At 43.2% G+C, this 25,087-nt stretch overlaps 1 protein-coding gene across 2 annotated transcripts in view; it reads left to right on the top strand.

Moving 5' to 3' along the window:
* The first annotated feature begins 754 nt into the window (after positions 1 to 754).
* USP14 (ubiquitin specific peptidase 14) overlaps positions 755 to 25,087 on the top strand; it is a 37,817-nt gene continuing 13,484 nt past the window's right edge. Inside the window, exons 1-8 of one of the 2 annotated variants that reach the window (XM_055125315.1) lie at positions 755 to 1,000; positions 5,300 to 5,445; positions 9,736 to 9,768; positions 13,055 to 13,159; positions 20,726 to 20,829; positions 21,382 to 21,440; positions 22,440 to 22,570; positions 24,301 to 24,381. In XM_055125315.1, coding sequence (XP_054981290.1) covers positions 985 to 1,000; positions 5,300 to 5,445; positions 9,736 to 9,768; positions 13,055 to 13,159; positions 20,726 to 20,829; positions 21,382 to 21,440; positions 22,440 to 22,570; positions 24,301 to 24,381 — 675 coding nt within the window. In that variant the 5' untranslated portion in view covers positions 755 to 984. Of the gene's footprint in view, positions 1,001 to 1,159; positions 1,602 to 5,299; positions 5,446 to 9,735; positions 9,769 to 13,054; positions 13,160 to 20,725; positions 20,830 to 21,381; positions 21,441 to 22,439; positions 22,571 to 24,300; positions 24,382 to 25,087 lie in introns of those variants that run through there. The other variant, XM_055125316.1, reaches the window with a different exon arrangement.

The following is a 25,087-nucleotide window of genomic DNA, read 5'->3' as shown; positions in this document are numbered from 1 at the left end:
GGTGGGGGATGAGTGAGAAGGGGGGAATCGAACGATCCAGTAGCTTTACAAAAGACTGGCGAGGATGACAGGTTCGCGCGACAAAGGGGAGGAGCGGCCCTAGCCGGCGGCGCCGAAGTGCGCAGGCGTCACCTGCCCGGTCCGGCCTCGCCCCCGCCGCCCGTTCCCCGCTCCGGGGCGAGGTTCGCTTCGCTTCGCCGCCCCGCCCCGTTCCCGCCTCGTCCTCCCCCAGCCCGCCCGGCCCTGCCACCGGCCCCGCTCCCTCCCCCGGGCCCCGCCTCGCCGCCCCGCCTGCCCCTACTCGCCCCGTGCCCCGCCCCGCCCCCGCTCCGGGACCCACCTCGCCGCCTGCCTCCTGTCCGCGCCCGGACCCTGCCCCGAACCCACTCCCGCTGCCCGCTCCAGCCCCACCCCGCCCCACCCCCCTCCGGGGCCTTCTTCACGCCCGCTGCTCCCTCCGGGCCGCACCTCGTGCCGGGTGTCCGTCTCTCCCTGCCCGGCCCCGCCCCCGCTCCGGGCTCCGCCCCCCGCCTAGCCCCTGTCTCCCCTGCCCCGCCCCCGAGCCGGGCCCCGCCCCTCCCCTACCCCTACCACGCCTCTTGCCCCACCCTACCCCGCCCCGCCCCGCCGCCCCCGCCTCCCCCTGACCCTCCGGCCCCGCCCCCCCGCTCCGGGCTCCGCCCCCGCCCCTTCCCTGCATTCCCCCTCCCCCTGCCCCGCCCCGCTGCCCCCGCTCCGGCCCCCTCCACTTCCCCCCCCTTCCACCCTGTCCCGCTCCCGCCTCCCCCCTGCCCGCGCGGCGGCCCGGGAGCTGCGTGCTGCTGCGTCATCGCCAGGGGCCGGTTTGAATGAGTCGCGTCGCAGCGGAGCCTCCACCACCGCGCCTCAGCCTGGGCCGCCGCCGCCGCGTCTCCGTGTCCGTCTCCCGAGGCCGCCTGTGCCGGGCCCCGCTCCTGCCCTCCGCCTCCCGCCCTCGGCCCCGCCATGCCGCTCTACTCTGGTGAGTTCCCGCGCCCCCACGGGCCCGGTCTAGGCCTCGGGTAGGCCGGCGGGGGAGGGGAGGGGGCCGCGGCCTGCAGGCGCGGGAGCGAGGCCGGGCTGGGAGGGCGCCGCAGCGGGCGCGGCCGCGGGGCCGTGACTCTGCAGAACCGTGGCTGGGGCCCGCCTCGGCCTCGGCGACGGGCGAGGGCGTGTCGGGCGCCGGGGGCCGGCGGCGTGCAGCTGCGGTGCCGTCCCAGCGCCGCTCGGCTGCTCGCGCGTTTCTCCTGCCCTCGACGGGGTCGCGGGCGCCTGAGCCCGAGGCCCGGGTGAGCCGGCGCCGGCCCCGCGCCCAAGGCCGGCCGGCCGTGGGCGTCGCTGCTTCCTGACACAGTCGACTTCTGCGTGTCGGTCGCGGTCGGACATCGCATTCTCACTTCGCCCAAGTGCACCTTGCGCCTTCCTACTCGTAGTTCAAAATGGCCCCTCGAATAGGCGCGATGGCTCCGACTGGCCGCGGCGCGACTCCCCGACAGGCCCGCCTCTGGGCTCTCCCGGCGCCTTGAGCGAAGATCGCCCTTTACCCAGCACGGTAGGAGCCACGAGGGATGCTTCATCCGGAGGTAGATTCTTGATGTTCTAGAACTTTGCTTGATGTGTTGACTCAGCCTCCTGGAGAGCCTCAGCATTTCGCCTGGAGATCCTGGTGGAGATCCTGTCCAAGCAAGGCAGAGTTGAGGCGTCATCTCCACGTAGAAAATGTGCATTTTCCGTCTTTTGAAAATCTGTCCCTCTTGATTTGGTTTGATTTGGTTTTGGGCCACACCCGGTGCTCAGGGCTTAGGCCTGGCTCTAAGTTCAGGGAATCACGCCTGATGGGGTGCCAGGGATTGAACCTGGTCAACCTGTGCAAGGCAGCATCCTTCTCATGGTTCTGTGGCTCATGACCCCCTAATTTGTTTTGGTTACAAGTTTTAGTGGGAAATTAAAGAATTTCATACTCAGATTTTAAAATCAGGGCTACAAAATTAGTGGACACCTATGTGCCTGGCATGAAACTTGGCAATTTTATACATACTGCCTTTTAATCTTCAAAGCAGAAGTGTGGTATTGGTAGAATTCTCCTTTCCAGGGAAGCAAAGTATTGAAGTTAACTTGCCTTTGGTCACCCAGGTAGCTAAATAAGACAGGTTCCTTTTTATTATTTCTAATATTGTTCTGGTTTAGTGTTCTCTCATCTCTTACTTGTAATAGTACAGATTCAGTGATTACAGTTATGCCTTCTTCAGACCTTTTTTTCCCTGCTACTCATCTAGTGTTCAGTGAGATAAGATGAAAATGAAAACCTTTTTTTAAGGGTTACACGTTTTCTATAACTAAAGCTTTTATGTCTTAGTGTAATTATATGGTCTTCCCTGGCTTGATCTTTGACTAACTACAGTTTCAGCAATTTCTTCATCCTGGGACATATATCTCAGAACACACTGTGCTGCTTTTCATTATTATTTTTTTTTTCTTCTTGATCACACCTAATGGTGCTCAGGGATCACCTGTGGCTCTTGTGCTTAGGGATCACTCCTGGTGGATTGTAGGGTGCCAGGGATGGAACCTGGGTTGACTGTGTGCTAGGTAAGCACCCTACCCACTGTTCTCTCTGGCCCCTTTCATTGTTTTTATTTCCTCCTGGGAATACTTTTATTCTGTCACTCCTCTTAGTACCTAGTTTTTTGAAATTTCAGCTCAAAGTTGAATCTTTTCTCATTGGAGTATTCCTCTGAACTCCTGTAGCAGCGTTTAGATTCGTGTTACATTAATAATTTTAACCATCCACCTGTCTTTCTTTCCTTATTAGGATGTAAATTCATAGAGAATCTCCCTAATGATTGTTTCTAATCTTGAGTAATTGAACTGGTAAAAGAGTTGGAAGTTGGAATCTGGGTCAGTTTGCCAAATTGTTCTGTTTTTAGTAGCTAGAAATCAAACAACTATTAGTTAAATCAGACATCTACTAAATGAGTATTCATTTTAGGAAGATGTAAAGTTTTTGGTGTAAATGTTAGTGTAAATAAATTATATCTGTCCTTATTTATTTTCACATATTTTGAAAGTAAACTATCTGATAAGGCTGATCTAATTATTTTGGGGGGGGGGATAGAGGCACATGCTGCGGGCTAAGGGGCTACTACTCTTGGATTGGGGATTGCTCCTGGCAGTGCTTGGGATTCCAAGTGATGCTGGGTCTCCAGTCCAGGCTTCCTGTATGCAAAGCACCTGTGTGCTCTAGCCTGTAAACACTATCTCCCCAACTCAGATGTACAGCTGTAGCATTAAGTCTGTTGATACTGTCCGGCACCCATCCTCCTCATGTGCCTCCAGAACTTTCCTGCTTTTAAAGGAAACTCTATAGCCATTGAACAGTTGACTTCTTTACCTTTCCTTCCAGGTTCTTGGCAACCAGACATTCTGTTTTCATCTAAAAATTTGACTGTTTGCTAGGTATCTCCTTCAGTCATAGCAGTTCATTTAGTAGAATGTCTTCAACATTCATCTGTGTTGTAATGTACAAGAGTTTTATTAGTTTTTAAGACTGAATAATATCTCTTCTAAGCATGTAGCACAATTTGTTCATTGATCTTTAGATAGATCCTTGGGTTGCTCCCATCTTTAGGCCACTGTGTATAATGCTACTTTGAAAATGACTCAACAGGGCCCAAGAGCCAGCTCAGTGGACTGTGTGCAGGCTTTGCATGCAGAAGGCCTGGATTAGATCCCTGTACATTTGCTTCCCCACCACTGCTAGGAACGAGCCTCTCCTGAGCACAAAGCCAGAAATAACCCCTTAATACCTCTTGAGTGTGGCACTGGGAGACCACGCCCTTAGAGAAGAAAAAAGAAAATGGGTATACAAATATCAGTTTAAGTTCCTGCTTTCCCTACTTTGAGGTGTATGCTCAAAAGTGTCATCTGGTTATTCTAGTAATTTCATGAGGAGCTCCTTCGTGGTCTCCCACAGTGACTGGACCATTTTATACTCTCACCAGCGGTATACCAAGGTTTTAGTTTGTTTACATCTTTACCAGTGCTTAAAGAGATTAGTGGGGGTAGTGAGACATGTCACACTCAGTGGAGCTAGGTGCTCGACGGCACCCTCAGTGATCCAGTTTTAGTACTTCTCATGACGATTAGTGCTGTAAGGCTACCAAGACCATGTGTAGCGATTCCTGAGGGACCTTGAAGTGGCAGGAATCAGCCCTATTTTCTGTTTTTTAAAACAAAAATTTATGATACCTGAATGATTGTGAAGTAAGATTTCTATATATGTACATTCTGTATGTTTAATTACAGAAATGCATAGTATAGGCATATAAACAATCTTTGGATTCTGAATGTTTTATTTTTATGTGTATTTGTTTTGGGGTCATACCCAGCCGAGCTCAGGCCTTACTTGTGGCTCTGTACTCAGGGATCACTCCTGGCAGTGCTTGGGAACCTTATGGGATGTCAGGGCTCAAACCCGGTCAGCTGTATGGTATTGTACTCTCATTCTAGCCCTGGATCCTGGCAGTGCGCAGGAGTTACTCCTGTTCAGCATTCAAGAATCAGTCCTGGCAGTGCTTGGGAGACTGTGTGGGGTGGTGGGGATTGAACCTGGGTTGATCACTTGCAAGGCAAACACCCTACCCGCTGTACTATCTCTATGGCCCCTGGTCCTGGAGTCTCAATGTCTGATGACCTCTGGTTTTTGAAGTGTAACAGATTTATTTGGAAGTTCTGAGAAAGGGGATGAGAGAGAGAGAGGGAGGGGGAGAGAGAAAAAAAAGATGCGGGCACCTCTTAATTCATAAACTTCCTTTCAGTTCTCCCACATCTTATTTCCATAACATTGCGTTCCTTCACTTGTACGTAAGTTGTATACTCAAAATTATTTTTCTAATCTTTCGCTTTTTTTGTTCCAGGAATATGAGTTTAACAGTTATTTTAATGACATTTTGAAATTTGATCCAACTTCTGAAAAATATTTCATTGTGATCATACTTGGCAGAGTATTTAAGAAAACTTGAATATTTGCTAATTTTGTGACAATTATAATGGAAGTCTCAGTTTCTTTGCTTATAAAGTGAGAAGCTGAGTTAGATTCATTAACTTTATTCAGGATCTGCTGCATTGAAGTCATTCCTGATTAGGAAGGATCGAGCATAAAAAGATGATTGGTAACAATTTTCCTTTTACAGACTAGCCTGATAGGCTCCTGTGGATCTTCTAAATCTAAATTCTGAGCATTGTGTACGGAAAAATAAAATAAATCATGTTTCCTTTGCAGTTACTGTGAAATGGGGAAAGGAGAAATTTGAAGGTGTAGAATTGAACACTGATGAACCTCCAATGGTGTTCAAGGCTCAGCTTTTTGCACTGACTGGAGTCCAGCCGGCCAGACAGAAAGTTATGGTGAAAGGAGGAACATTGAAGGTAAAATTTTGGTCAGATTTTCACTACATAAAATTTTTATATAATTGGTGGAGCGATAGCACAGCAGGTAGGGCATTTGCCTTGCACACAGCCGACCCGGGTTTGAGTCTTCTGTCCCTCTCGGACAGCCCGGCAAGCCACCAGTGGTATATTCGATATGCCAAAAACAGTAACAACGAGTCTCACAATGGAGATGTTACTGGTGCCTGATCGAGCAAATCGATGAGCAACAGGATAACAGTGATCCAGTGGCAGTGATATTAAAAATAGCATGAGAAATTGTAGCTTTCCAGATATTTGTATTTGTTGAAAGCACTATATAATCTGTGAGAGTAAAGGAACATTGTAGTAATTGTACTTCAAGTACAGAACACTCCATTAGGGCTAGAGAGAGTATATGAGGGAAATCACTTGTCTTGAAAACTGCTGCACACCCCTCCACCAAGTTCCATCCCTGGTTGATAGAGTCCTCTGAGCACAACCAGAAGTAGCCCTTTAATACTATCAGGTGTGGTCCAGCCCCCAATCCCCAAACAAAATCACTGCATTATAAAAGCATCAATTATTATTTTGGGGACTGGAGAGATAATTCAAAGAGCTCAAGCATATGCCATGCTTGCTGGCATGTAGCTCTGAGTTTTATCCCTGCTGGTCCCAGCACCTCTGGACCTGAGTACCTTATTGTGGGATCCAGCACTGAACAATCTGTCCTATGTAACTGAGTATCACCAGGAGTTGCCCACAGGCTCCTTGAACACTGTTTAGGAGGCTTCCCTCCTGTAAAAACATTTGTTTTAATTTTGTAAATCACTGTATCAGTGACTATTTCTCTAGGGATCAGGGCAGTTAGTGAGGCCATTTCCCAATTATCTATATATATACATTTTTGGCGAGGGTGGTGCACAGCCTGTTGTGCTTAGGGCTTCCTCCTTGCTCTGTCCTCAGAGGTAACTCCTGGTGGTGCTTGGGGGACCTGGTGTATAGGATGCCAGGGAATAAAGCTGGATCACCTCTGCAGGGCAAGTGCCTTACCTTCTGTACGATCTCTTGGGCCTCTGTTGGTATTGTTTTAATCTCTTTTCAGTAAAGGCATGTTGGAAGTTTAAATTTTATTCACTGTATCACTGTCATCCCATTGCTCATTGATTTGCTCAACTGGGCACCAGTAACGTCTCCATTGTGAGATTTGTTGTTACTGTTTGTGGCATATTAAATACGCCACGGGGAGCTTGCCAGGCTCTGCTGTGTAGGTGGGGTACTCTCGGTAGCTTGCTGGGCTCTCCAAGAGGGATGGAGGAATTGAACCCGGGTCGGCCATGTGCAAGGTAAACGTCCTACCCGCTGGGCTATCACTCCAAGCCCCTTAATTTTATTAAGTAATATAAAATCTATTTTTATGCCCTTAGCATTTCTGTTAGAAATTTGGAAAATTTCATTTGTTAAAATGCAAAATATGGTGCCAGCGCCATAGTACAGTGGGTAGGAGTTTTTGCCTTGCATGCGACTGACCCAGGTTCAGTTCTAACCTTGCAGTGATCCCTGAACACAGAGCTAGGAGGAACCCTTGAGTGCCTCTGGGTATGGCCCAAAAACCAGAAAATAAATATTTTAAAATGCAGAACAGGGGCCAGAGAGATAGTAAAAATAGATAAAGTGCCTGCCTTGCATGTGGCTGATCCAGGTTTGGTCCCTGGATTTGGACCCATATGGTCCCCTGAGCACCACCAGGTGTGACCCAAAAACAAAGAACCATCAAAACAGTATGGAATTTTTAATTTTTTTTATTGAATCACTGTGAATTATAAAGTTACAAAGTTATTCATGACAGTTTCAGGCATGTGGTGTTCCAGCACCAATCCTTTCACCAGTGTCAACTTCCCTCCTCCAATGCTCTGGTTTGCCTCCTATCCCACCAGCCTGCTCTTAGGCAGGCACTTTTTTTTTTCCCCCCCTATTTCCCTCTTTTAGGCATTATGGTTTACAATTCTGTTACTGATGGAGGGGCTGGAGCGATAGCACAGCGGGTAGGGCATTTGCCTTGCATGCGGCCAACCCAGGTTCTATTCCCAGCATCCCATGTGGTCCCCTGAGAACCGCCAGGAGTAATTCCTGAGTGCAGAGCCAGGAGTAATCCCTGTGCATCGCCAGGTGTGACCCAAAAAGCAAAAAAAAAAAAAAAAAAAAAAAATACTGTTACTGATGGAGGGTTCATGATTATCACTCTACCATTTTTCAGTACCTAGTCCTGGTCCAGAGTAATCCGTTCCCTCTATTACTATCACAGTGGAGCCCTCTGTGACCTAGAGCCCCTGTTGCCCCAACAGGCAAGCTTGTTTGTTGCTTTTGGTTACTCCCCTGCTGTGTTCTTACATATAAGTGACTTTATTCTTTGACCCTCTCCCTGTGAGTCATTTCACCCATACTTTCCAGATCCATCCATGTATTAGCAAATTGCATGACTTGTTTTCTGACTGCTGGGTAGTCCACTGTGTATATGTACCATAACTTCTTTATCAGGCCACTTGTTCTTGGGGCACTTGGGTTGTTTCAGATTTTGGCTTCTGTGAATAGTGCTGCAATGAATACAGGAGTACATTGTATTTTTTTTTTTTAATTTAGTAAATTTTAATTCTGGGGTATTTGAGCCATACCCTGTGGTGCTCAGGATATCTGGCTCTGTGCTCAGGGATAACTCGACCATATGTGGTGTGGAGACTGAACTGTGGTTGGCTGTGTGCAAAGCAAATACCTTACCCTTGAACTGTCTCTCTAGCCCTGAATATCAGAAATGAAAGTTACAGGTGAGAAGGCAACATCAGAGGCTTAAATAAATAGCAACAAGTAAGGTCTTAAAGAGCTTGCAGTTTACTTGTTCAGATCAGTTTCATTTCATAGCTTTGTATCATCTTCGATAGGTGATCTTGGGGAGTGTGTATAATCATGATTCCTTATAATTAGCAATAATATCTCCTAAACCGAGAAGAGATTTTTAGGAAGTTATCATTCGACTTTGAAAGAGGTAGTCCAAAGAGGTAATTAGTGGGCCTGCATGTTTGGCATATTTTGTACAAAGAAAGGGAGAGATAGTACAGCGGGCAGAGCTCTTGCCTTACACACAACTGACTTGGATTAGATCCCTGGCACCACATAGTGTCTCCTTGAGCTATGTGTTAGGAGTGATCGCTGAGCTCAGAGTCAGGATTAAGCCTGAGCACTGCCGGGTGTCGCCCAAAAACAAAAATAAGAAAAGGAAAAGATTTATTTAAGAGAAGTTAACAGAGGGAGAAGTCAGAATTTCTGAATAATGGGAGGACTCTTCCTAAAGCAAGGTTCCCTCATCGAATATAATTAAGGGTTAGTTTGCTTCTGGTAGTATGTTAGTTAAGTCAGGCTTAATCTTTGGCATAATTCTACTTTTTAAATAGGGACCATGTAAGCAGAATTGTAGGGATTGCTAGGACTCCCCTGCTGGCAAACATTTTTTGTTTGTTTTTGGCCTCCACACAGCTGTGCTCCAAGCTTATCTCTTGCTTTGTGCTCAGGAATCATTCCTGAAAGTGCCAGGGGGCTGAGAATTGAGTTGAATTAACCTTGGGCAAGGAAGTACCTAAATCTCTGTGCTGTCATTCTAGCCCCTGACTGGCATAATGTGTTCTTTTTAAATCCACTTTGATTCTTGATAGTGTCTTGGTTTGAGATAAATTATATAATCACTTTAATATAGAGCCTTATTTTGTAAGTTACTCTTCATTTTTTGTTACATAAGCTGGTTATAGTTGTTGGTTCCAAACATGCAGAAAATTAGCATCTTGTCATTTGTAATCAGTCAAGTGTATTTTAGTATGTTGGGGGCCTCTAAATTTACTGTGCTTTGGAGTGTATTTCATGCAATTTAGGTATTTGTTAGACTGATTGGCTTTAGCACGTGTTTCCTCTCCCACCCCTTGCCCCCTTAAAAATACTTCATTTAGTAAAGCTGGGGAGATAGATAGTTTAAAGGACTGAGTGCCTGCTTTGCATGGCACTAAAATCAGGCCTGGGTTTAGTCTTAACACTGCATGTTCTTTGGAACTTGCTAGGGGTAAGCAGAAGTCCAGAGCTGGAAATAGACCCTGAGCATAATTAGTATCAGCCCCTACAAAAGCAAAAGCAAGAGGAAACTGGTGGTAACTTTGTAATTGTTTTATAGAAAAAAAGATTGTTTTGATGTATCTTAAAATGAGTTTATTAAATTACATGCAGATTGTACAGACAGAAGTCATTAAATTTTTTTCTTTGTTTTTAAAACAGGATGATGATTGGGGAAATATCAAAATAAAAAATGTAAGTATTTTAAGAATACTTATAATGCATGTTTTTAATTATTACATCAAAATATATTACAAATGTCTTCCATGTTTATATCTATTCCTTGCATCTCCTAGTGATTTTGTTGTAGTCTTTGTTTTCTTTTTCTGTTTTTTTACATTATTTAAACACCATGCTACACAAAATTGTTCATGATCCATTTGTTCCAGGCATTTGGTGTTCCAATACCAGTCCCACCACCAGAGTGACAGAGGTGGAGTCTTGGGAGGGTTAATCTAACCACCCCTGGGCCTGTCCCCATAGCAGGCACAAAAAATTTTATTTCATATTGCTTGTTACAACTAAATAGCTAATGGAATTATCAAAATTTATTTCAGTAAAGAAAATTTGTGAAAATTATTATATCTCTTCATGGATATAATAATTCTCCTTGTAGGAGGGTTTACTCAACTGCTAGTTGAGCCTTCTGTGTGAACTGTTTTTGTTTGTTGATCTTAGTTGATTTCTATTTTAATTTCCCATCTAATTTGGTGTGTTTCTGGAATGTCAGTTTTGTGGAATTTGGAGGTGTCCCTGGGCTGCACACACCATGGCTGCGTGCTCTAGGAACTCCAGGGTCTGTAGAACTGGCTTCACATGGCAGTGGCTGCAGGCTGTGGGGGTGGGAGCCAGACCTTCTGGAAGTGTGGAAAGGTGTGGGAAGCCTACCCACTCCAACTTGTGTTGAGTTTTTCTTAAAAGTCAGTTATGGGTATGGTATATTTTTAGACTTTTATTTCATTGATATATTTATTTTTTAAAGTATTTTGGGCCACATCTGGCAGTCCTCAGGACTTAATCCTGACTCTGTGCTCAGAGATCACTCCTGGGGAGGTCAAGAGATCGTGTGGGAAGCTGGGCATTGAACCCTAGTTGGCTGTTTGCAAACCAAGCAGTCTACCCACCATATTGCTCCGGCCTCATTTTATTAATTCTTTTTTTTTTTTTCCCTCTTTGGGTCACACACGGCAATGTGCAGGGGTTACTCCTGGATCACGCACTCGGGAATTACTCCTGGTGGTGCTCAGGGGACCATATGGGATGCTGGGAGTCAAACCTGGGTTGGCTGCGTGCAGAGCAACCATTTTACCTCTACCTGCTGTGCTATCGCTCCAGCCCTTTATTATTACTCTTAAAGGATATTTTTTGTGTTGTTATTCTCAGGTATTAAGTTGAACACATATGAATCATGTTGTATAAAGTTTCATGTTGTACAAAGTGACCAAAGAATGTCACCAAATTAGATAACTTAAGAGTCTCATTTTTACAGCAATTTTTCCAGTCCAGAAACTCGAATATTTATTTATTTAACTGTTATTTTATATCTCTAGGTAAAGTTTTGTTATTAAAGTATTACATATTTTGGTTTATTCTAGTTACTTTTGATTTAAAAATATTCCTATTTTCTAACTGGTTATTACTAGTATATTCATTTAATATTTAATTTTCCTGACACAGTGTCTTTAAAAAATTATTCTGGGGCTGGAGCAATAATAGCATAGTGGGTAGGGCATTTGCCTTGTACACGGCTGACTCAGGTTGGATTCCCAGCATCCCGTATGTCCCGTAAGCACTGCCAGGGGTAATTCCTGAGTGCAGAGGCAGGAGTAACCCCTGTGCATCACCGGGTGTGACCCAAAAAGCAAAAAAAAAAAAAATTCTTTAATGATGACTCAGTATTCCTTTGCTATTATTTTATGAGAAGTTTTAATATTTTAATAGAGGTCTGAGGGATGTGGCTTAGCTACAGAGCACATGCCTTGAGGATCCCTAACACTACAGAAAAAGAAAATAATAAAGTTTAATTTAAAGTAACATGATGAAGGTTACTGAATTTTACCACAAGCCTCTATCAGACTGCATTTGTTGATGTTATTTGTTAATACTTGTTTGTGGTTTTTCCATACCCAGTTGGAGACGTACCCAGGCTTCCTGCATTCCAAACATGCACCCAGCCTGTTGAGTTAATTTTAATCTTTGTTGTATCTTCTCTGGCTGTGATTTTAAGACCTCCACTTAATGGTCTTTTTCTTTTCTTTCTTTTTGTTTTAAGACCTCTCTGACCTCTCTCATCTTTTCAGTGAAGATAATGAGTGAGATAAATAAGACATTCCAGTGCTCATTTCAGGTTAATGAGATTAGGGTACAGTGTCTTCATTGTCCTGTTGTGTGCAATGTTACATTTGTATTGAGTGCCAGTATTCCCTTAGATTAATAAAGTGTTAAGTTATAACCCAGTGGATACTCATTTGTTTTTGGACTGCTCATGGTGATGCTTGGGTCTTACTCCTGGTTCTGTGTTCAGGACTGAGACTTGGGGATTTATGGTGTGCCAGGGATTGAACCCTGTTGACCACGTGCAAGGCTAGTTTCTGTCCACCTGTTGCTCTGGCCCTACACTGGATACTTCAAAGTCATTTTATGTGTTTGGTTTAATATTTTCAAGCCCACCTACTTCAAACATGTAAATGTTCTACAATACACAGTCATTGAAAGGATATTATTAGTGCTTAGTTTATTATGGTGATTAATGAATGATGCCAGTGAGTCTTTTTTTTTTTTTTTTTAATGCTTTTGGGGTCACACCTGGTGATGCACAGCGGTTACTCCCTGGATTTACACTCAGAAATTACTCTTGGTGGTGCTCAGGGGACCATATAGGATGCTAAAAATCGAATCTGGGTTGACTACATGTAAGACAAAAATGCCCTACCCACTATACTAACGCTCCAGCCCTGCCAGTGAATCTTAATGATTGAAGGATTTCTTCCTTTTTAATATTATAGACATACTCAATATTTTATTGAGTAGTTTTTCTCTTAGCTTTATTGAGGCATAATTTACATTAATTTTAGTGTACAGTTCGATTAGTTTTTGTAGGCTAACCTACCATAAGGCTTTGTCCTGCCGCTGAAAATTTTCTACTGGGTCTTTGCAGAGAAGCAGGTGACATCTGTTCTGGAGTACTTTATTTTTATTATTTAACAATTTCATGATGTCAAGTATAATTAGAATTATATAATCTTCATCACAGTCTTACATAGAACTTTTCTGTCACCCCGGAGAGAAAAGTTGTGTTCACATACCAGTTACTTCCACTTCTTATTTTGTGGCCTAGGCAGCCATTACTCCTTACTTGTGTCTATAGATTTACTTGTGTTGGCAAATACATACATGCAGTATGTATTATCTGGCTTCTTCACTGTACATAAACATGATTAACTTCAGAAACATTTTTATGATTTTATTTTTTTTTACACAGGGAATGACTCTACTAATGATGGGTTCAGCAGATGCTCTTCCTGAGGAACCGTCGGCTAAAACTGTCTTTGTAGAAGATATGACAGAAGAACAGTTAGCATCTGCTGTAAGACATACCACATTTTACATATTTGATCTCATTTTCAGAAGTATAGCTTTAAGATATCTTTGAGAAAAACCCTGGCAATGTATAGGGGTTACTCCTGGCTCTGCACTCAGGAATTACTCCTGGTGGTGCTCAGGGGACCATATGGGATGCTGGGAATTAAACCCGGGTTGGCCGTGTGCAAGGCAAACGCCCTTGTCACTGTGCTATCACTCTAGCCCCACATATAAATATTTTTAAGATTTAATTATTAATATCAAGATGTGTGTTTTTAGCAGTGGATCAGTAGTTGTTTTAATTATTATATTGACAAGTCCTTTTGTATAATGGAATAGTTAATAAAACGAGCACTTTTGATTGTTTTTGTTTTGGGGCCATACTGGCTGTACTCAGTACTTAATTCTGCCTTTGCACTCAGGGATCACTCCTGGTGAGGCTTAGGGGACCATAAGGGGTACCAGGGATTGAACTTGAATTAGATGGGTGCAAGGCAAGCGCCTTATCTGCTGTTCTATCACTTTGGCCCCTAAATAGTGTATTTTTATTAGTTTTGCTTTCATGGCTTCCATGATATATATGTAACATTAGATATAAAGTTTGTAATGCAGGGTTTGTGCTTTTAAATTTCAAAGCTGAAGTGCAAGTACTAGAACTAGATGAGGGTTGTAAGTAGATACACGCTTATTTGTGTCTGGAAGATAGCACAATTTTAAGTGTTTACTATTATAGGAAAATAGAATCACAGAGGTTAAGAAATTTAAATGCTGAAATACTTAAATTCTTAAGAACTTTTCATGTGGAAAATACATAAAATGTAGCAGTGCTAAGGGGTTACTCATGACTCTGTGGTCAGGAATCACTACTGGTGGGCTTAGGGGACCATATGGGATGTCTGGAATTGAACCTAGGTCTGCCACAATCAAGGCAAGTGCCCTATCAACTGTACCATCTCTCTGGCCCCTCAATTTAAATGCAGGGCCCCTTAATTTAAACGCAGAGTTGGTTTAGAAGCTGGCCAATACATATTTGTCAAGTTTGTTTGGTTCTCTTTTTTCTCTTTTTGTGGTGCTGGGGATCAAATGCAGGACCTCAGATGTGCAAGGCATGTCCTTAGTTGCTGAGCTATATTCCTAGCCTGCCAACAATTTTCTAACCATTTAGTGCATCCATAATGCCATTTGTGTTTTTGATGTATGTCTATGCATATTTTGCTTCCTTGTTCTAATGGTAAGAAGGTGGGAACAGTAAGATTGTTCTCTTACTATTTTCTTGGAGAATAGTTGTCAGCATAATGCTTGTGAAGTTTCTTTTTAGAAATAAAACATACCATAGGTGAAGGTTAATATAAGTTTGTAGTAGTTGGTAAATTGTACTTGCTCCAAAATGTGTATGAACTTTAGCATGCTATGTAGTACTTCCTTACTTAACATCATTGGTAGGTTCTAGGAAACTGACTGTAAAAAAAGTGTTAAACAAAACCAATTTTGCTGTAGATTAATTGGTGTCAACAGGCAGTAAGTCCTATAGAGCATATCTGGTCACAAAGCATCATCAAACTTAAATAATGAGCCAAAACACTTGCAGTATTGAATAATAATTTGGTATCATTCATTCTTTGCTTACTTAATTCACAGTTGTAGGTGGCAGTATTCAGTCGTGGCAGCCCAGAGCAGGGTGGAGACAACCCTGAACAGGATACCGTTTATTAGCGCACCCACTTACTCTCTCACTCACTTACTCATCCTGGGACAGCTTTGACACTCATGTTCCTGTAGCGCACATCTCGGGATGTGGGAGGAAGTGTCGTGCAGAGAGAAACCCACACAGATGTAGGCAGAATGTGCAAATGTGCAGACTCCACACAACTGTAATCAGGTTTTATTCTCCTTTCCCCCCATTTTTAAAATTTGCGTTTTATTTTCTCCTTACACTTTATATAAACACAGCGGTTTACATAGTTGGTCATGATGATTTGTTACGCATACTCAGTATTAGAACACCAATCCCAACCATTGCACCTCCCATTATATCCAATTTCCCCAACCACCCCTTAAGCCTGCCCCCATAACACGCCCTCAGAAATTTACGTTATGTTGTTTATTATAAATAGTTTGCTAAGAGAAGGAGAAAAAAATGTTTCCTTAGAAGAAAGTTAGGGAAGATTGTTCTATCTCACCATGGAGCCATTAATCCATTGTATATTATTAAGATGTTACAGGTTTTTTTTTTTTTTTTTTTTGCTTTTTGGGTCACACCCGGCGATGCACAGGGGTCACTCCTGGCTCATGCACTCAGGAATCACCCCTGGCGGTGCTCAGGGGACCATATGGGATGCTGGGATTCGAACCCGGGTCGGCCGCGTGCAAGGCAAACGCCCTACCCGCTGTGCTATCGCTCCAGCCCCTAAGATGTTACAGGTTAAGCCTCATATTAATTTATATTTTGTTGATCGAGATTGGTTGCCTTCTGCATTACATCCCATTTAATCTGGTGTGCTACCAGGAGGCTTATCAGTGTTGTGGAGTTTGAGATACTGTGTAGCCACAGATGTGGCCAGGCAGTCCAGGATGTCAAAGTTTTTAATGGGGTGATATAGCTGGAGTTCAATTTTTAACTGGGTAGTGGGCGTTGGGGCATGTGCGTGACTGTCGGGTCTTATGGAAGTACACGGAGATGGGAGATAGCCCATTCCGACTCTGTGAAAACTTGGAGAGTCCAGTCACAAACCTCGCATCTCTAAGTTTCTCAACAGATTCTTTTCTGGGTGAGGCTCAAGCAGTGACTCAGTCCATCCAGGAGCTTGGCGACAATTGTGGAGTGTGGAAGTTTTCAGCTGCTGGGCCTCGTTTGGGCAGGCGGTGGGCTCACCTGACCCCCCTCCTAGTTACCCCTGACGACTCAGCCTTGTGCAGGTCCAGAGGAATCTGGCTTGTTGATCTCTTTTAAGATTTATTTATGAGTCTCTGGATAATGGCCCGCTTGGCGCCTGAGGTGGTTCACGGGCATGACTGGCAGGCCTTTGGGAAGTCCCCTTTTATTTTACCACCTCATCTTCACCTCCCTTTCCCCACCTTATTTCTGTTGGTGCTATAGATTGAATCTGGGCCCTCACATGCAAGGCTGCAATACAGGTGCTATACTGCTTACCCCGAGTCCTGATAGTCACATTATTGAATAATACCCTGAAAAAGGGAAGCAGAATCCCTTAATGAAAATTTTGAAGTAGTTTCTACTTAATGCATATCAAATTTGCATTATGAATCATAAATTGGGCATTTAGTTCATACACACCCCCCCTTTGAGGGATGGGGGAATTGGGTCACACTCAGCAGTACTCAGGGGCTTGATCTCTGTGCTCTGAAGTGACTCTGGGCATGTACTCAGGGAACCATACATGGTCCCAGGGATTCAAACCAGAGTTTGGCTATTGTGGTCATATGCAAGGCAGTTGACCTACCTTCTTGTACTGTCTCTGCAACCCACAAATCACCCTTTTGAAATTATGGTCCTTATAGTCACAGTTAAGAGGTATTTATTATATTCACAAGATTGTGCAACCATCACCTCGATCTAATTTTACTTTCTTCCCTCTAAAAATCCCTCAAACTAAATAGTAGTCACACTTTTCCCACATACAGTGATTGGCAACCATTACTTTCTTTTCTGTCTTAGACATTTTGCCTATTTTTGAACATGTAATATAAACAAAACCGTATACTATGTGGGCTTGTAGCAGTGCACTGTTCTACTTAGCATGATGTTTTCTAAGTACATTCACATTGTAGCATGTGTCAGTACTTTATTCCCTTTTTTATTTTATTATATGGATAAGCCACATTACTTCAAAATTCATCCATCAGTTAATGGACATTTGAATTATTTTCTCCTTTTGAGCTGTACTATTTTTTTTTAATTAGTTTTTAATGTTTGTTTTTCAGTTTTTGGCTCACATCTAACAATGCCTGGGTGTTACTCCTGGCTCTGCACTCAGGAATTACTTTTGGTGGTATAGGATACTGAGGGTCAAACTTGGATTGGGTACATGCATGCCAAATACCCTACCCACTATACTATGTCTCCGACCCCTGTAATGACTAATGTTGCTATGAACATTTAGGCCCCAGTTTTTGTGCACTTGAGGATTTTTTTGGGGGGGAGGGGGCGAAGGCGGTGGTAAGGGAAGGGACTGTGTCCCGCCTGGCAATCTTGGGGGCTGTTTCTGGCTCTGTGCTTGGGACTCTTCGGGATCATGCAGTGCTGGGAATCAAACTGGGATCAGTTGCATGCTGGACAGGCAGCCTTAACCCCTGTACTATTTCTCTAGCTTGCATTCTCATTACTCTTGTTGAGGAATGGATTTTTTTGTATATGATAACTATATTTAATAGAATTTTGAGGAACTTCAGTCCTGTTTTCCAAAATTGCTGTACCATTTTACAATTTTATCAGTGTAGTTTCAAATTCCACCTCCGAGCCAATCTTGTTACTATGTCTTTGATTATATCTATCCTTTTTTAATTAAAAATATTTTTTTTACTGAGTCACCACGAGATAGTTACAGAGCTGTTCATGGTCAGGTTTCAGTCATACAGTGTTCTAACACCCATCCTTCCACCATGTACATTTCCCAGAACCACGAATGTCCCCAGTTTCCCTCCCGTCAACCTCCCCCCAGCCTATCTCTACGGCAGGCATTCCCCTGCCCCCCCCCTTGCTTTGCAGTGCAGATATTGAGAGGTTATCATGTTTGTTCCTTTACTCTTTGTCATAGTTCTTCTTTATCTGTCCTAACTGCTTTCTCCCTTAGCACTTGAGGTAAGCTTCCAACCGTGGACCAGTCCTCCTGGCCCTTGTTTGTACTGTCCCTGGGTATTAGTCTCATGTATATTTTTAAAATTTTATTATTATTATTACTGGTTTTGGTGCCACATAGTTGGTGTTCAGGGATTAGTCCTGTCTCTGCACTCAGGAATTACTCCTGATGGTGTTCAGGAGACATTATGGGATGCTGGGGTTTAAACTTGGGGCTATAGCATGCAAGGGAAACGCCCTACCCGCTGTGCTATTGCTCCGGCCTCTCATATTGTTTTTTGTATCTCACAAATGAGTCCACTCATTCTATGTCTGTCCCTCTTCTTCTGACTTATTTTACTCAGCTGCTACTCTCCACATCCATTCATTTTAAGTGATGTTTGTAACTATTTTTCTTAATAGCTGCATGGTATTCCATTGTGTAGATGTATCATAGTTTCTTTAACCAGTCATCTGTTCTTGTGCACTAAGGTTGTTTCCACATTCTGGCTATTGTAAATAGTGCTGCAGCAAACATAGAAGTGCAGATAGTGTTACTGCTCTGTGTTTGTGGACTCCTGGGATATGTTCCCAGAAGTAGCATTGTTGGGTTGTATGGAAGCTCAATTCTAGCTTTTTGAGGAATGCCCATATTGTTTTCCAAAAAGCTGGACCAGTCTGAGTTCCTACCAATAATAAAGATGAGTCCCTTTCTCCTTGCATTCATGCCGGCATTAGTTGGTCTTCTTCTTTTTGATGCATGCGAGTCACTGTGGTGTGGGATGATAACTGATTGTTTTGATTTGTATCATTCTGATGATTAGTGATGTAGAGCATAAAATTATGTGCTTTTGGCCATTACAAAATGTTTCATTTCTTTTTTTTTTTTTCTTTTTGGGTCACACCTGGCAATGCACAGGGGTTACTCCTGGCTCTGCACTCAGGAATCACTCCTGCCAGCTGGGAATCGAACCCGGGTCGGCCGCGTGCAAGGCAAACCCGCTATGCGGTCGCTCCAGCCCCTCCCCCCATTTGTATTTCTTTGAGGAAATTTCTGCTCATTTTTTCCCCCCATTTTTGATGAGATTGGATTTTTTTTTTCTTGTAAAGGTCTACCAGTGCCTTATGATTATAGCAATCTTAAGGGTATGAAGTAGTACCTTATCATAATGCTTCTTTTTTTGGGGGGAGGGGTTTGGGGCCTGGCGGTGCTCAGTACTGACTCCTGGCTCTGTGCTCAGGGATCACTTCTAGCAGGGCTTGGGGACCCTATGGGGTGCTGGGGGTTGAACCCAGGTTGGCTGTGCATAATGCAAATACTCCACCTGCTGTTCTATCGCTCCAGCTCCATTTTTGCATTTATTTATTGATCTGGGATATTGAGTATCTTTTTTTTTTTTTTTTTAGTTTTTTGGTTTTGCTTTTTGGTTCACACCTGGCAATGCACAGGGGTTACTCCTCGCTCTGCACTCAGGAATAATCACCCCTGGCAGTGCTCAGAGGACCATATGGGATGCTGGGAATTGAACCTGGGTCAGCCACATGCAAGGCAAACGCCCCACCCACTGTACTTTTGCTCCAGCCCAATACTGAGTATCTTTTTATGTGCTGTTGGCCATTGTATTTCTTCTTTGGAGAACTGTCCAGGATCTTTGCCTGTGTTTTCAATGGTACATATGATTTTTATTTCTGGATACTAGTCTTTTTTTTTTGTAAATATTTGTAAATATTTTCTTCTTTTCTGGCAGTTATCCTTTTACTTTATTTAGTGGAGGATGTTGCTGCCCTTAAAGTTTTCTAGGGGTACATGTTCAACCCTTGTGATAATTGGCCTAGGAGTTCAGTACGTAGGTCCTGTGGTGCTGTTTTTATCCTTAATTGCTTAAATTTATTATTATTATTATATTGTTTGTTGGGACTGGAGTGATAGCATAGCGGGTAGGGCATTTGCCTTGCACGCGGCTGACCCGGGTTCCATTCCTTCATCCGTCTCGGAGAGCCCCGAAAGCTACTGAGAGTATCCTGCCCACATGGCAGAGCCTGGCAAGCTCCCCATGGTTTATTCGATGTGCCAAAAACAGTAACGACAAGTCTCCCAATGGAGATGTTACTGATGTCCACTCGAGCAAATTGATGAGCAACAGGATGACAGTACTACGGTGCTATTTTGTTTGTTGATTTTTGGACTATACCTGGCAGTGTTCAGGGCTTACTCCTGGCCCTGTACTTGGGTCACTCCTGATAGGCCTCGAGGGATATAGTGCCAAGATCCAGTGTGAGTCTGGTCCATGCAGGGCAAGTTCCTTATCTGCTGTATTATATACCCCACACTCTTTTTTCAAATTTAATGTTTCATTTTCAGGGCCACCCCTGCAGTGCTTGGGAATTACTCCCCTTTTAGTCCTTGGGGATCCTAATGCCAGGGATCAGCCTAGGTTGCCTATAATTATAGAGCATTCATTCAGCCATTGGGCCTCCCCTCCTCTCCCCTTCCCCTTCCCTTCCCGTCCCTTTCCCTTCTTATCTTTTTTTTTTTTTCATTTCTTTTTCTTCTTTTCTTTTTTTTCCTTTTCTTTCTGTGCCTGGGATCTAGACTAGGTCTAAATGGTACAAAGGCAGTCTCTGGAACAGTTGGCCATATCCTTGTCTTATCTTTTTTCCCCCATTGATGCCATATTTTATATTTAGTCATCCTGGCCATGTCTATTTTGCTTTCATGATGGTACAAACAGGATAAAAATGAAATATTTTGATGTAGCTTAATTTTTTTCCTAGATGGAATTACCATGTGGATTGACAAATCTTGGTAACACTTGTTACATGAATGCTACAGTTCAGTGCATTCGTTCTGTGCCTGAACTCAAAGATGCCCTTAAAAGGTAAGTCTGAAAAAATTTTTTTTTTTTTTTTTTGTGGGGTGAGAATAAAGAGAATTAGGCCCGCCTTGCTGTGTTCAGGGGCTACTCTTGGTTCTTTGTTCATGGATCACTTCTCTTTTGGGGAGCCCACACCCAGTGATGCTCAGGAGTAACTCCTGGTGGTGCTCAGGGGGCCATAAAGGATTCTGTGGGGATCAAACCCAGGTCATCCCCCTGCAAGGCTAACGTCCTATCTGCTGTACTATCTCTCTGGCCTTGGGGATCACTTCTGGTGGGATTTATATTATCAGATGTGGTGCTGGGAATTGAACTTGGGTTAACCGTGTGCAAAACTAGGACCCTACCCACTGTAGTGTCTTACAGGACCTAACTCACCTATTTTTCTTAGTGATTCTCTTTTGCCAATATTATTCTTAAAAGTAGAAGAAAATTAAAAGATGGTAACAGCTCTGATAAATTTGTGGTGAGGGTATAAGAAGTCTTGTCATGTATTTCAGTCATATGTATTTTAGAATAAACTGAATCTTATTAATTCTGCTTTAATGTTCTTAGGTATGCAGGTGCCTTGAGAGCTTCAGGGGAAATGGCTTCAGCACAATATATTACTGCAGGTCAGTATTTAAATCCAGGGCCTCACATATGCAAGACAAATCTTAGTAAGAATTAAAAAATTGTAAAAGGATTGATTTACCTAAAAATAATCAAACAGGTTTATGTTTGTATTAACTGGTGATTTATTAATGTATTAATGTGTTTCAATCAATGGTTAGGAGCTTGTTACAAGTGTGTCTGGGGCGAAGGGCAGTTAGGATAGAACGGGATCAGTATGATAGTAATAGCTGGAAGTGATCACCCTGGACAAGAACTGAGCATTGAAATTAGGTAAAGGGATATACTTAATATCTGCATTGCAAACCATAACACCGAAAGAGGGAGGGGAGGAGAGAGGAGAGAAAAGAGATGGAGGAGGAGGAGAGAGGAGAGAGAAAAGAGAGAGGAAAGAGAAGAGAGCAGAGATAGAGAGATATTTGAGAGCCTGCCATGCCATAGAGTCGGGGGAGGGGGGTAGTGGAGGGAGCAGGAAGGGAACTGGGGACATGGTGGTGGAAAATGTACTCTGGTGAAGCGATGGGTGTTGGAACATTGTATGACTGAAACCCAATCATTAACAGCTTTGTAACTGTCTCACTGTAATTCAATTGAAAATAAATTTTCATATATGTGTGTGTATATATATGTATATATATGCACTGGAGCGATTGCACAGTGGGTAGGGTGTTTGCCTTGCACGCGGCCAAGCCCAGTTCGATTCCTCCGTCCCTCTTGGAGAGCCCAGCAAGCTACCTAGAGTATCCCTCCTGCACGGCAGAGCCTGGCAAGCTATTTGATATGTCAAAAACAGTAACAGCAAGTCTCACTTGGAGACGTTACTGGTGCCCGCTCACACAAATCAATGAACAATGGGATGACAGTGATACAGTGCTGTATATATATATCATATACATATACACACACATATATGTGTGTGTGTATGTGTATACATATATATACACACACACACACACACGTATGTATGTTATGGTTTTACTAATGGAATGTTTGCTTTTAAGCCCTTAGAGATTTGTTTGATTCCATGGATAAAACTTCTTCTAGTATTCCGCCTATTATTCTGCTGCAGTTCTTGCACATGGCTTTCCCACAGTTTGCAGAAAAGGGTGAACAAGGACAGTATCTTCAGCAGGTAATTAGAGGGATGGTCTCTGGTTTTGTTGTAACTGTTAAGTTTGTTTCCTACAAATACATTTATTGGATTACATATAAAAGAATAGCAGTCCTTCCTGCTTCACACTGATTATTGCTTTTTCATCTTCAGTCCCCAGAGTCTTTCAAAAAATGTAAGAGGGAGCAGGGCAATATTAAAGTGGATAGGGTGCTTGCCGTGCTCTCGGCTGTCTGAGGTTTAATCCCCGGTATCTCATATAGTTCCTTGAGCACTCCGAGGAACAATTCCTGAGTGTCGAACCAGGAATAATCAAGTAATTCCTGAGTGCAGAACCAGGAGTAACTCCTGAGAGTCATCAGAAAGCCAAACCAAAATAAATATATTTTCTTTTTGTTTCATTCGTTTATTATTGAATCACTGTGAGATTTAGAGTTACAAAGTTGTTCATGATTGGGTTTCAGTCATAAAGTATTCCAGCACCCATCCCTTCACCAGTTTACATTTCCCACCACCAATGTCACCTTCAGGGGTTTTCTATTTAATCCTAAATTACTTAGCTCCTAACTTCCTCTGTGAACTTATCATGTGCTTTTTCATTCTTTAATATCTCTAGAGAAACTGGCTTTTTTTCTGTTCTGAAACCCTCCAGTTATCATGGCATGTTTCCTTCAATTTTTCTTGCTGAAATTTTAAGGAGGTTGTCAGGCATCCTGTTGAAATAGCATGTTAACTTTTTTCTAATCACATTCCCATATTGCCTTTTCTCCCTTCAAGCATGAATTTGTGATATTTTGCCTACCTGTATTCTGGATTTGTTTTGTTTTGTTCATGGAATGCAGGTGCCTGAGAATCTGTTGGTTGAGGACACGGTGGTGCTGGGGATAACCAACACTGCTCATGTGCTCAGGGCCTCCAGCTCGGTACCTCAGGAGACTTGGGACCATGTTGTGCCAGAATTGAATCTGGGTTGGCTCAATACAGGGGTTGCACTTTAACCCCCTATATTGTCTCTCTGGCCCTGAAAAGATATTTTTAAAAAATAATAATTTTTCCAAAAAATTTTTTTCATTTAATTATAGAACTGTGATTTACAGTAATCAGTAGTTGAGTTTTAGGCATATATATATATGTATATGTGTATATATATATACATATATATACACACATATATATATATTTTTTCTTTTTGCAGGGGAGTCACCCAGTGATGCTCAGGGTTTACTCTTGGCTCTGCACTCAGGAATTACTCCTGGCAGTGTTTGGGGTGCCAGGGATTGAACCCATGCTGGCTGTGTGCAAGGCAAATGCCCTACCTGCTGTACTATCGCATATAATATTTCAACACCGATCCTAACCACCAGTGTTAGCTTCTCTCCACCAGTGCTCCCATTCTCCATCCCGCCTGGCAGAGTTTGATGGTTGCACCTTAGTGTCATGTTTTCAGTGCTACTGAGTCTGCCATTTGGATATATAGCTATACCCCTCTCTCATGTCAGTGTAACGAAATCCCAAGCCCTGTTTGCCCAGTAGTTTTCTTCCTCATCATCTTCCCTCTCCTCTTGATTTCTTCCCTTCTTTGTCTTCTTCCTCCATAAACTCTGGGGTGCAGGGTGATCTAGGCAGCCTCTCTTTTCTATGTTACATTTCCTCACCCAATTATTCTGTATACCACAGATAAGTGAGATTGTCCCATGTCCTGAAAGATTTATGACCAGACAGTTTTATTATGTTAATTTTTTAAATTACAGGATGCTAATGAATGTTGGATACAAATGATGAGAGTATTACAACAGAAATTGGAAGCCATAGAGGATGATTCTGTTAAAGAGGTAACTGAAAACTGCTTTTATTATGGACTTTACCTTGATTCTCTCCACCCCTTCACCTCTTCTTTAAATAAATTTCTCTTAAAAGCTAGAGTACTTTTTTTTTTCTTTTTTTTGGGTCACACCCAGCGATGCACAGGGGTCACTCCTGGCTCATGCACTCAGGAATCACCCTGGTGGTGCTCAGGGGACCATATGGGATGCTGGGATTTGAACCCGGGTCGGCTGCGTGCAAGGCAAACGCCCTACCTGCTGTGCTATCACTCCAGCCCCAAAGCTAGAGTACTTTTAATGTTTAGTCTCTAGTTGTAATTTGAAGACATTTGAACTCAGTATATTGGCTGTGGAACTTAATTGATAATGTTTAATATCTGTAATCTTCTGTATAGTAGAAAAATTTTACAGAAAACAATTTCTGTAAAAAATAAATTTCAAAAAAAATAAATTGAGGGCCAAGCCCAGCAGTTAAAGGAGCTACTTATTCCTGGCTTTGTACATGGGGCTTGCTCCTGGTAATGCCAGATGAACCTTACATAGTGTTGGAAATCCAACAGGGATTGGCTTCATGCAGGTTTAAGCAAACACCTTAGCCCTATACTGTCTCTCTGGCTCCAAGGATTAGTTTTGAAAGCTTTATTTTTACACACACGCACACAAACACACAGACACAATACACACACACACACACACACACCATATTTATTTGCTT

This window comes from Sorex araneus, chromosome 2 (assembly GCF_027595985.1).
Source record: "Sorex araneus isolate mSorAra2 chromosome 2, mSorAra2.pri, whole genome shotgun sequence".
NCBI classification, from domain to species: Eukaryota; Metazoa; Chordata; class Mammalia; order Eulipotyphla; family Soricidae; genus Sorex; species Sorex araneus.
The sequence above is the reverse complement of the archived record's forward strand: the minus strand, read 5'-3'. Positions and strand labels throughout refer to the sequence as shown.